This window comes from Chelmon rostratus, chromosome 12, assembly GCF_017976325.1.
Source record: "Chelmon rostratus isolate fCheRos1 chromosome 12, fCheRos1.pri, whole genome shotgun sequence".
Classification (NCBI taxonomy): Eukaryota; Metazoa; Chordata; class Actinopteri; order Chaetodontiformes; family Chaetodontidae; genus Chelmon; species Chelmon rostratus.
In genome coordinates, this window is record NC_055669.1 from 24,965,025 (window position 1) to 24,977,521 (window position 12,497).

The following is a 12,497-nucleotide window of genomic DNA, read 5'->3' on the forward strand; positions in this document are numbered from 1 at the left end:
TAGGGTGAAAAATATTGCAAGATCGTGAACCCACTGGGCCACTCTGACCCACTGATGCATCTAAGGGTTCAGAATTTGCTTTTGCACGTGCACTGTGCTGCACCCAAACTCCATGACTCATGTAAAACAGCTGCTTGACTGTGGACTGGACTGAACCCTTTGTTTAGACATCAGACAAGAAGACATGCTTAAATCATTTTTTTAACATGGCTGTCAATGCCAATGACTGACTGACTGTTGAACGCTGAACTTTCAGGTGTTTCAGGAGGAAATCTGCCTCAGTTATTCTCTCATATTAGTTTCACATGTTCTCCATCAGATTTGTGTGATATCCAGGAATGAAGACAAGAAGAAAACACTGTTCATTCTTACAATAAAAAAACTTTATTCATTATGTAAACCTTCAATCAATAAAGTCTGTTCAACGACTTTTGTTCAGTGATTTCAGGCACAGATTCACTTCATCCACACAATCAGCTTGTTTGACCAGTATCTCAGCTATGTGAAAGAAAGCAACGAGTGATCGGACTCATTATGATCATGTTAACAACAAATAAATGTAAATGTCATCACAGATTTCTGAGAACAGAACATGTACGATAAAGGACGTTCTGCTGCTTTCTCTCTAAACACTCGTGCAGTGGAGGAGAAACAACAACATGCAAATAAATCAACAGAAACATTCAACAGACATGTAGAGCTCAGAGAAGTTTCTGTTTTCATGCAGAGAAAAGTCAGTTCAGGTAAACAGCGATCATCCTGAGCAGCGAGAGCCTCCATGGCTGAACAGACACAGGAAGGAGCTCCACCTAAACACACTCAAACATTTACAGAACAACACGTGAGAAGACGTCAAAGTCCCACCCACAGTGTTTGATTGACAGCTGATCTCTGCGCAGTGAACAAATGCCACAACAATCAGCTCTCAGCAACAAACATGAAGACAAGTTTCACAATTCAAACACACAATTTAACCCACTGTCCCTGAAATGACTTCTGACTGTTGGAGTTTACACAACTCAGCAGAGTTTCCAGGAGGATACCAAAACAGAAGTCCAGCACAGAGAGGCTGAGTGAACGTGGTCTGGACTCTGTGGAGGAGAGTCATGGTTTCAGAGATGCTGTAGAAGGACAGAATACCTGCACTGTGATCCAGGTACACTCCGACTCTGGAGGGCCGAGGACCTGAGACGGGAGTTTTCACATTGTTGTAACAAAAGTTATAACTGTTGTTGTTCCAATATAACGCCCAAGATTTGTCATTTCGTCCAAATTCAGATTCTTTCCACCCTGCTCGTCTGATATTCTTGTATGCGACTGCTACACAAACTCCTGTCCCTCTCAGCTCCACCTCCCAGTAACACCGTCCAGTCAGACTCTCTCTACTCAGGACCTGACAATAACCAGTGAATCTGTCTGGATGATCAGAATAAGACTGTTGTTGAGTCGTTGCTGTTGCTTTTCTGTTCCCCTCAGATAATAACAGATCTGTGTGTGCTGTGTTTGGATCCAGTGTGATTTCACGTGAATATCTGAAGAATCCAGCTCTGGTCTTGGGTTCTGGTTGTGAAGCTGACAGTAAAACATCCACTTCAGCCACTGTCAGTGAGATGTTTGTCCATTCCTCTGTCAGAACGTCCTGTAGTTTATCTCTGACTGCTGACACAGCAGCTGTCACATCCTCAAAGTAGCTGAGAGGACGGATCTTGATGGCGGATGAGTCTGTAGATCCACTGAGTGGTGACAGTGAGGGGTAGTTGTGTAGAAACTGGCTGTGATCCTCTGTGTGTGAGAGCTGCTTCAGCTCAGCATCTTTCCTCTTCAGCTCAGTGATCTCCTGCTCCAGCTTCTCCTCGAGCTCTTTGACTCGCCTCACTTCAGTTTCCTGCTGGGATCTGAGCTGCCGCTCCACATCAGACCTTCTTTCCTCCATGAGACGGATCAGCTCGGTGAAGATCTTCTGGCTGTCCTCCACCGCTTTATCAGCAGAGCCATTGATAGCCTCCACCTCCTGTTGAAGCACCTTCACATCTTTCTGTCTGTCCTGGATTCTCTGCTGGATGTTTTGTCGACTCACCTCCAGCTCTCTCTGCCTCTCAGTCCTTTCTGCTGCAGCTGACACTGTGTCGTGGCCTTTGTGTTCATCCACAGAGCAGAGAAAACAGATACACTGCTGATCAGTACGGCAGAACATCTTCATCACCTCATCGTGACGAGAGCAGATGTTCTCCTGGAGCTTCTTGGAGGGGTCCACCAGCTTGTGTTTCTTTAATGGAGCTGCGTCATAATGAGGCTGGAGGTGTTTCTCACAGTAAGAGGCCAGACAGACCAGACAGGACTTGAGGGCTTTCAGTTTCCTCCCAGTGCAGACATCACAGGCCACATCTTCAGGTCCAGCATAGCAGTGATCAGCAGGAGCAGCTTGGAGTCCAGTTTTCTTCAGCTCCTCCACTAAAGCTGCTAACATGGTGTTTTTCACCAGGACAGGCCTCGGAGTGAAGGTCTGCCTACACTGAGGGCAGCTGGGGATTTTCTCCTCATCCTCTTCATCCCAGAAGCCTTTAATACAGTTCATGCAGTAGCTGTGTCCACAGGGAATAGTCACCGGATCCTTCAGTAGATCCAGACAGATCGAACAGGAGATTGTTTCCTGGTCCAGCTGAACTCCTTTCTGCGACATTTCTCCTCTCAGTGTCAACGACTGTCTGAGTTTCACTTTCTCAGAAGTGAAACCAGTTTGAGCTCTGATCTAAACAGCATGTGTTTCTGCAGTGAATGGGGCCTGTCAGCTCCTGCACCGCACCACATGTTGGTTACACCCATCTTCAACTTGTAGATCTGAAGGGGAGGGAACCAGGAAATACGTGGACAGAGTGGAGCTGCTGTGTTTGAGAGCAGGAAGAAGAGGGAGGGGTTATCGAGCTCCGACTCATTCAGGAAGACGAGCAGTTTGAGAGAGATACTGTGTTAGAGATGGGATTTATGGCTCTTTGAGGGGAGCTGGATCTTGGTGAGCAGTTCCTTTCAAAGAGCCGTTCAAAAAACTGTCTCATTTGGCTCATTTTTATATTTACTAAGTTTTAAGAAGGCAGTCTGGCCTGAACTCATTTTACCTTGGAAATAATCACTGGGAGGAATGATTTAGTTTGAATTATTCTGAAATATTGATTATAACCTTATTTGAAATGTGGGATTAGAGTTTAAAGTCTGATCTGGATTAATTGTAAATATTCCACAGGGTGGCGCCATATCACTCTGCTTGGACAGTGACGTGAATTACCCTTTGTACAAATTCTGTGTATGTATGTAAACCATGACTTGAACACGTATAAACATTAAAAATCAAAGCAGGCTACAATGAATTTCTGTGCAAATTATTTGTGCAGCCTGACTTAAAAAAATATTTTTTTTTGCAAATCCTGCATTCAGCCTTACTTTCTGCCACGAGAGAAAAGTGCATCCAAATGCTGCTTCGTTTCCTTAATTGGCTCATTTTGTCGACGACGACGGACTGACTCTCCTCATTTAGACAGCTCGCTGCTGCTGCGGCTCTCCAAGGCAGGGGAAGTTCATGTGTTTCTGTGTTGTTGTTGTTGTTGTTTTTGTTACTGGCGGACTCACGTGAAGGCAGCGTGCACAAGGTGGCGTGATGTTATTTGCATATCTAATAAGCACCGCGCAACTGGGCAGCGCTCCTCCCCATGTAACTGGAAAAAAAAAGAACGGTTCCCAGCTGCGACTCGGTTCCCATCGTTCATGTTAACGAGCCGTTCAAAAGAACCAGTTCGTTTGTGAACGTCACAACACTACTGTGAACTTAATGAACGTCCGGCTTCTGGAGCAGATCAAAAAGAGATATTGCCCCTGGAGAGATTGGCCACTTCGCCTGTTTGTATATCCAGTGGCTGAACGTCTCATATGTGAACCTTACACCCCCTACACTCTCTCTGACCTGTGGAGACAGCAAATAAACCCCAAGCCAAATCTCTCACCAGATGATGTAATCACTGTTGTACCTCTTTTCTACATCCTTCATTTCCTCATCAGGTTTGTCCCATAATTTAATTGCCTTTTGGGGGTGTTTCTTCACACGGATCTGCAGCTCTTCTCAATCTTGCCACATCAGGATGAACAGGACGGTAAAGGAGTAAACATGCCTTTACGTCTTTATTTTAGGACCATATATGTGAGTGCTGGACCAATCAGAAATGATTAATACTGGCCTCGGTCTCAGTATCTGGGGGTAGAAAACAAATCTAAGAGCTTGTGAGGAAATGATGATGAAGTGCCATAAACTGCATGAATCACAACAGCAACAGATGGGAAATGTTCAACACACCAGGAGGGATCCTCCATTTTCAGATTAGCATGCAGAGTTAGCTGTTAGCATCTAGCGATCTGGTCCGGGCCTTGTGTGGTTGTGCACAGAACGTGGTGAGGAAGAAGGTAAGACAGCTCATGCTGTCCCTGAGTGTTTATGGCTGTTTAATGAATTGTTCCAGTGTTTGTCAGACTCTGCGATCAATGCTTTGGTGATCAGTGTAACGTGAATTTAGAGTTTCAGTGCAGGACTTGGTGACCGCTGACAGAGACGGCAAACAGATGCAAACAGATCCTGTGAATGGAAATGTATCACACTATGCTTGTAATACTTCACTGATGCATCTGAGGGTTCAGAATTTGCTTTTGCACTTGCACTGTGCTGCACCCAAACTCCATGACTCATGTAAAACAGCTGCTTGACTGTGGACTGGACTGAACCCTTTGTTGAGACATCAGACAAGAAGACGTGCATAAATCAGTTTTCTAACATGGCTGTCAATGGAAGATTGTGGCAGCGCCAATTTCAGTGTTTTTAAATACTTTCCACCACTTTAATCTCTTGAAGACTTTTGAAAGGTGATATATTTATGAGACTTGAAGAGGTTAAGATATTATTTAAGATAAGATAAGATAAACTTTATGAATCACCAGCTGGGAAAATTCATTTTTACAGGCAGGAGCAATGGAAATAGCAATAGCAAGGCAATGGAAAATAATAAAATACAAAATACAAAATAAGAAGTTGACAATATATACGGACATTTTATTCAAAAGACGATAAAAAATATTTTGCTGATGGAAAATATTCAGAAATATTGAACAACTGCACAAGGAATTGATAACATTGAACATTGTTGGTTTGGATTACTGAAATACAGTGATTGCGCCATTGCAACAGGGGAAATTATGGTCTGTCCTATAATGTGTGTATTGCTATCATATTAGTCTCAGCTTTCTCTTCTAGTTTTTTCTACTCTGAACAAATAAAAGGAAGATCGATCATCGTCGGACTCTTGTTCATTGACTGCATGTAAAGATTGACGTTGTCAACACAAGAATAATATCAGCTCCATGATGTCAGACAGTGAGACTGACTGACTGTTGAACGCTGAACTTTCAGGTGTTTCAGGAGGAAATCTGCCTCAGTTATTCTCTCATATTAGTTTCACATGTTCTCCATCAGATTTGTGTGATATCCAGGAATGAAGACAAGAAGAAAATATTGCTCATTCTTAAAATAAAAAAACTTTATTCATTATGTAAACCTTCAATCAATAAAGTCTGTTCAACGACTTTTGTTCAGTGATTTCAGGCACAGATTCACTTCATCCACACAATCAGCTTGTTTGACCAGTATCTCAGCTATGTGAAAGAAAACAACGAGTGATCGGACTCATTATGATCATGTTAACAACAAATAAATGTAAATGTCATCACAGATTTCTGAGAACAGAACATGTACGATAGAGGACGTTCTGCTGCTTTCTCTCTAAACACTCGTGCAGTGGAGGAGAAACAACAACAGACAAATAAACCAACAGAAACATTCAACAGACATGTAGAGCTCAGAGAAGTTTCTGTTTTCATGCAGAGAAAAGTCAGTTCAGGTAAACAGCGATCATCCTGAGCAGCGAGAGCCTCCATGGCTGAACAGACACAGGAAGGAGCTCCACCTAAACACACTCAAACATTTACAGAACAACACATGAGAAGACGTCAAAGTCCCACCCACAGTGTTTGATTGACAGCTGATCTCTGCGCAGTGAACAAATGCCACAACAATCAGCTCTCAGCAACAAACATGAAGACAAGTTTCACAATTCAAACACACAATTTAACCCACTGTCCCTGAAATGACTTCTGACTGTTGGAGTTTACACAACTCAGCAGAGTCTCCATCAGTGTAACAAAGCCAAAGTCCAGCATAGAGAGGCTGAGTGAACGTGGTCTGGACTCTGTGGAGGAGAGTCATGGTTTCAGAGATGCTGTAGAAGGACAGAATACCTGCACTGTGATCCAGGTACACTCCGACTCTGGAGGACCGAGGACCTGAGACGGGAGTCTTCACATTGTTGTACCAAAAGTAATAACTGTTGTTGTTCCAATCTAACGCCCAAGATTTGTCATTTAGTCCAAATCGACATTCATTCCACCCTGCTCTGCTGATGTTCTTGTATGCGACTGCTACACAAACTCCTGTCCCTCTCAGCTCCACCTCCCAGTAACACCGTCCAGTCAGACTCTCTCTACTCAGGACCTGACAATAAACAGTGAATCTGTCTGGATGATCAGAATAAGACTGTTTTTCACTCATTACTGTTGCTTTTCTGTTCCCCTCAGATAATAACAGCTTTGTGTTTGCTGTGTTTGGATCCAGTGTGATTTCACGTGAATATCTGAAGAATCCAGCTCTGGTCTTGGGTCCTGGTTGTGTAGCTGACAGTAAAACATCCACTTCAGCCACTGTCAGTGAGATGTTTGTCCATTCCTCTGTCAGAACGTCCTGTAGTTTATCTCTGACTGCTGACACAGCAGCTGTCACATCCTCAAAGTAGCTGAGAGGACGGATCTTGATGGCGGATGAGTCTGTAGATCCACTGAGTGGTGACAGTGAGGGGTAGTTGTGTAGAAACTGGCTGTGATCCTCTGTGTGTGAGAGCTGCTTCAGCTCAGCATCTTTCCTCTTCAGCTCAGTGATCTCCTGCTCCAGCTTCTCCTCGAGCTCTTTGACTCGCCTCACTTCAGTTTCCTGCTGGGATCTGAGCTGCCGCTCCACATCAGACCTTCTTTCCTCCATGAGACGGATCAGCTCGGTGAAGATCTTCCGGCTGTCCTCCACCGCTTTATCAGCAGAGCCATTGATAGCCTCCACCTCCTGTTGAAGCACCTTCACATCTTTCTGTCTGTCCTGGATTCTCTGCTGGATGTTTTGTCGACTCACCTCCAGCTCTCTCTGCCTCTCAGTCCTTTCTGCTGCAGCTGACACTGTGTCGTGGCCTTTGTGTTCATCCACAGAGCAGAGATAACAGATACACTGCTGATCAGTACGGCAGAACATCTTCATCACCTCGTCGTGACGAGAGCAGATGTTCTCCTGGAGTTTCTTGGAGGGGTCCACCAGCTTGTGTTTTTTAAAGGCAGGTGAGTCATAATGAGGCTGGAGGTGTTTCTCACAGTAAGAGGCCAGACAGACCAGACAGGACTTGAGGGCTTTCAGTTTCCTCCCAGTGCAGACATCACAGGCCACATCTTCAGGTCCAGCATAGCAGTGATCAGCAGGAGCAGCTTGGAGTCCAGTCTTCTTCAGCTCCTCCACTAAAGCTGCTAACATGGTGTTTTTCACCAGGACAGGCCTCGGAGTGAAGGTCTGCCTACACTGAGGGCAGCTGGGGATTTTCTCCTCATCCTCTTCATCCCAGAAGCCTTTAATACAGTTCATGCAGTAGCTGTGTCCACAGGGAATAGCCACCGGATCCTTCAGTAGATCCAGACAGATCGAACAGGAGATTGTTTCCTGGTCCAGCTGAACTCCTTTCTGCGCCATTTCTCCTCTCAGTGTCAACGACTGTCTGAGTTTCACTTTCTCAGAAGTGAAACCAGTTTGAGCTCTGATCTAAACAGCATGTGTTTCTGCAGTGAATGGGGCCTGTCAGCTCCTGCACCGCACCACATGTTGGTTACACCCATCTTCAAAGTGTAGATCTGAAGGGGAGGGAACCAGGAAATACGTGGACAGAGTGGAGCTGCTGTGTTTGAGAGCAGGAAGAAGAGGGAGGGGTTATCGAGCTCCGACTCATTCAGGAAGACGAGCAGTTTGAGAGAGATACTGTGTGTTCAACACTTGTTTACAACAGAGCTCATTTCTCATTAAAACCACTGCTCACTTCAGCTTTTAGGAGGTCAACTCTGATTACAATCAGAGGGTTTGGAGACGCTCCCTCTTTCAGTGAAGACATAATTATTAAAATTCAATACATCAAATACAGATAAATTAATTACTGCTGTAAAGTTAATGAAACTCCAAAAATGTCATAAAATACAGAACATTATCTGATGAAGTCCTTTCCGTGTTTTTGAAGAAAACAGGTTCAATTCCAAATGTAATATTGAGTAAACAGTGTATTTTATTGTTAGATATAATATTTCACAATTCCAACAGTTATGCTCTCTCTCTTTTGTTCATGTGTGGCACAGCCGTTGTATTTATAAAAACTGCTTTGCTTTCATACACTGCAGACTTCTCATGTGAGGTCCTGTACTCATGGAAGCGTTTATTTATTGTCTGGTCAGGTATATTTTGATGGTGAACATTTCGTACAAGCTTTTCTTAGAAATGTCCAAAATGAGACATTTCTGTGCTCGTAACTGGCAAACAGCATTTCATGCAGTATGTACATGCTATGCTAACATTTTGCTAAAGCTAATGTTATTTACAGTATCTGAGGGAGCTAGCCAGAGCTGAGGGATGTGAAGGAGACAGCCCATTATTCCAAAATCTCAGTGATCCAAAAAAAATGTCCAGTCGACCCTCCCAGTGTCCCTCTGATTGGCTAATGTGTGTTGCTTAGTTAGAACAGATCCAACAGATCACTGCAGAAACGTACCTTAAGCTTTATGCTTCGACCTCAAACAATCCAAAATTAAATTCAAACACATACGATTTGGATAGATGACACGATATATTATTGTTTCCACTCATGTTTTGTGTGAAGAAACATTTGGATTTATTAAACTGCCTGCTGTGAGCAAAGAAATTATCAAGCGGTCGTCAGCATCACGTTTTAGCATGAAGCTAATTCTAAAGCAATCTCAATATAACCACATCGTACAATTAGAACAGAATCAAATTCCTTTAATGTCAATGCACAGTAGTTAGTAGTTAACAGTTAGTTAGGTTGCAGCTAGCAGGGCTCATTGGTCCTGATAACAGCAAATTAGCAGCAAATTAGCAAACACCTCTCTAAGACTCCGGACAAGGACTGCATCTGAAATCACTCCCTTTTTACCATATCGCACACTATATTTACCCTGCGCCATTTCATTTGAGTGTCCAAATTGTGAGGTGTGAAGTGTATGCACTATACAGTGTCTAAAAAATTCCCATAATGCAATGAAAACAGTAACGTCCATGGCACGTCGCCTTCTTTCTGCTAACAATCCAAATATTTGATTGAAAATCTGATTTCATGGATGCAAAATGTAACAGCTGGGCGACGCTACGCCTGTGAGCAATGACGCAAAATCGTGAACGAGGGAGTGAGTTCAGCCTCAGAGTGCTGTTGTGTTTCTAAGGTCAAAGGTGAGGACCGGCGAGGCCTCAGCAGACGGACTCGGCCATCCTCTGCGGCCGAGCTGATTGACAGGTGCTGGGTGGGGTGAAGACGTCGGGGTCGCTGATACCCAGCTGGATGTTGAAGAAGCGGGTGGAGGTGGTGACGCTGCTGTTCCTGGTGTAGGTCTCCTGCACTGGGTAACAGTCCTTCAGGGTGTAAACGCCCACCCAGGTCTCATCTGGTGGAGAGACGAGCAGATGTTACTCCACCAACAGCTGCGCTTTAAATCTGTTAAACCTGAAAGAAGGAACCTCACCGGAGGGTTTATTTTTATATACTGCGAAGCAGCTGCACAAAGTGTTGAATGATTCACACTCACTCAAAGCTGCACTGAAACTTATTTTTCTGTTCACAGTGGATCAAATGACTCCATGTCATGTGACTGGGGTCACTCGTATCGAACCCACAGACTTACGTTGGCGTGCCGGCTTCCTGTCTGACCACTCCTGAACCTCCACGTTGTCCCCGGGGCCTCCGATGAAGTACTGGTCCTCGAAGGTGGAGTTGCCTGGGATGTCGAAGGGGTCCCAGGCCTCCGTCAGAGCGATCTTTGAACAGTCCTTGGTCTTCTGGTCAATCTGGAACATCACCATGCTCTGATACAAGTAGATGTACTCAAAAAACCTGGAGCAGAAGCAGAGTTTCAGCTGCATAGAGTCAGTACTATCACCTGCTCAGAGCCCATCTTCCTGTTTCCACCACATGCTGAACCTGCTGCAGGGATTCAGTCACAAGAGCATCGGTGAGGTCCAACACTGACATCACAACACTGCTGATAAGGTCTGGCTCTCAGTCAGAATATTTAAATTTCTAAAAAAGCTAATAAAAAGCTAAATTGTTGTCACAACCAACGGGTTTGAGATAAGACATATTCAGCCTATTTAGCCATGAACCACGTGAACCATTTACCTGCACATGATTGATCAATGCCACTTCTGATACCAAACTCCTGCCCTTTGCTAAAAGATTCTGCATTCATGTACAGATATCTATTTGTAGAGAGTGAAGGGCCGAGGACGTGGGTGTCCACATACTTTTGGCAGTACACTGTACTTCTGTAAAACATGGCGGCGCTAAAGCCACACGGCAAACTAAACAAGCCCATGTTGATTAGCAGGTTTGTCCTTGTTTACCTGCCAGATAACATTTCTCAACTGCAGACTTCAGTCCCGGCAGAGTCACAGTGTTGGTTTATTCTTGCAACACAGCTGCAGTGAATAATGAGCACTTTAAAAAGGAAGCTGACGGGGCTGAACTGCAGGCTTTTAAAGCAGAGTCAATTCATTTTAATAGCCTGTAAAAACCCTTTATAAGAGGGAAAATATAACAAATTTCTTACTGAAAATGGTGCCATGAATAAAAGATGGTGTAATACAAAATGATGTAATAATAATATTAAAGACAAAGGAACCACTTTCTTATGTAATACTTTGTATACATTTTACATACATTTAAAAGCTTATTATTATAATTAATATGTAATTTGCTGATGCTTTATGGATCAGTTATAAGCCACCGATAAGAACAACTTTTGAAGTTCATCTTAACGGCCTTTAACTAATCTAGTAAAATTACTTATTAACACTGGCTAAGCCCTTATTACCTAGGTATGGTACTTCAGTAAGAGGTGCTACCGTTATGTCTTCTTCTTATTATTATTCAGTAGTTATAGTTTTGTATTTTTACATCTACTTTTTGGTCTAATTTTTTTGTATTCTATGTATTTTTGGTACAATTTTACCCTTAATTTAATGAATTTACTGGGAGGGCTTGGAGACATTATTTTTACATTACAAAACTGCAATACAGATGTTTACAGTAAAGATAATATGAAAAAATATAGATCAGTGCAGGAAATAGGCCTCACGTGTGTGTAATTAGATTATTCACTAATCACTAATTATATTATATATTAGATTAAAATCTGTTTCCTCCTCTTTTACATTAACTGTGTGCAATGGGCTGATAAAAGCCCGGCTCGCACTGTAACATGTCTCCTAAAGGCAGACTTACTTCTGACACGGGGTGTGCTTCTTGTGCTGCTGCAGGACTCGGATCCGCTGGTTCAGGCCGTCGTAGGAAACAGCGGCTCGACTGTTCCTCCCGGTGCTGTGGTCGTACAGCACCCACCTGCCCTCCCACTGCAGCGGGGCGAGGCAGGGCCCGGCCGCCGGGGACACATCCAGCCTGGGGAGGCCGAGAACAGACGCCCAGGCTGCGGCCAGAAACGCAAACAACAGTCGGTGCATTGTCTGTGGAAGGACCGGGGTCCCGGTAACTGACCCCGTTATTCTTGTTGTTGTCAGCGGGCCGCACCTGCTGCAGACAGGCGTGCTACAGTAAGAGCAAAAACGCCTTCCGGTTTTGGTTTTCAAAATAAAGCTCGCATGAACTATAGTAAACAAATAAGTTCAATAGAAAACATCAATATTCAAGGCCAACAACTAAAACAACGTACACAGGAATAAATACATGGAGGAAAATGGAACTACTGCAAAAGCAGTCTACTGAAGATACTACATACATTTGTAAACATGACTTTCTAATTTTCTAAAGTAAAATTGTTGTAAAACGTGACTTAACTTTTAAATGTGTTTGTATAAATGTGGAAATTTGCCAAGATAATTATCGAGTTAATAATGCCCCTAATCTTTAACTGTTTTGAATAGGAGTGTAACTAATGAATGCTTTTATCACGGATAAATCTGATGAGTATTTCTCTATTATTTTACTGATTGGTTGGTTTGTTAAAATTCTGAAAATAGCGACAAATGCCGTCACAGTTACCCAAAGGGCCCAAAGTCACACCTTCACAATATTTGTTTTTGTCCAATCAACAGT

General features: G+C 43.5%; 3 protein-coding genes across 3 annotated transcripts; all 3 read right to left on the reverse strand.

Moving 5' to 3' along the window:
- Positions 1-361: 361 nt before the first annotated feature.
- Positions 362-2,735, reverse strand: LOC121614974 (tripartite motif-containing protein 16-like). Its single transcript, XM_041949084.1, has one exon. The coding sequence runs from the start codon at positions 2,678-2,680 to the stop codon at positions 971-973; it is 1,710 nt and encodes a 569-aa protein (XP_041805018.1). The 5' UTR covers positions 2,681-2,735; the 3' UTR covers positions 362-970.
- Positions 2,736-5,549: 2,814 nt separating this feature from the next.
- Positions 5,550-7,938, reverse strand: LOC121614975 (E3 ubiquitin/ISG15 ligase TRIM25-like). Its single transcript, XM_041949085.1, has one exon. The coding sequence runs from the start codon at positions 7,865-7,867 to the stop codon at positions 6,158-6,160; it is 1,710 nt and encodes a 569-aa protein (XP_041805019.1). The 5' UTR covers positions 7,868-7,938; the 3' UTR covers positions 5,550-6,157.
- A 513-nt stretch (positions 7,939-8,451) lies between these two features.
- epdr1 (ependymin related 1) lies at positions 8,452-11,990 on the reverse strand. Its single transcript, XM_041949095.1, has 3 exons — positions 11,670-11,990; positions 10,072-10,280; positions 8,452-9,834 (listed from the first exon to the last, which is right to left on the reverse strand). The coding sequence occupies exons 1-3, from the start codon at positions 11,903-11,905 to the stop codon at positions 9,641-9,643; spliced, it is 639 nt and encodes a 212-aa protein (XP_041805029.1). The 5' UTR covers positions 11,906-11,990; the 3' UTR covers positions 8,452-9,640.
- Positions 11,991-12,497: the final 507 nt, after the last annotated feature.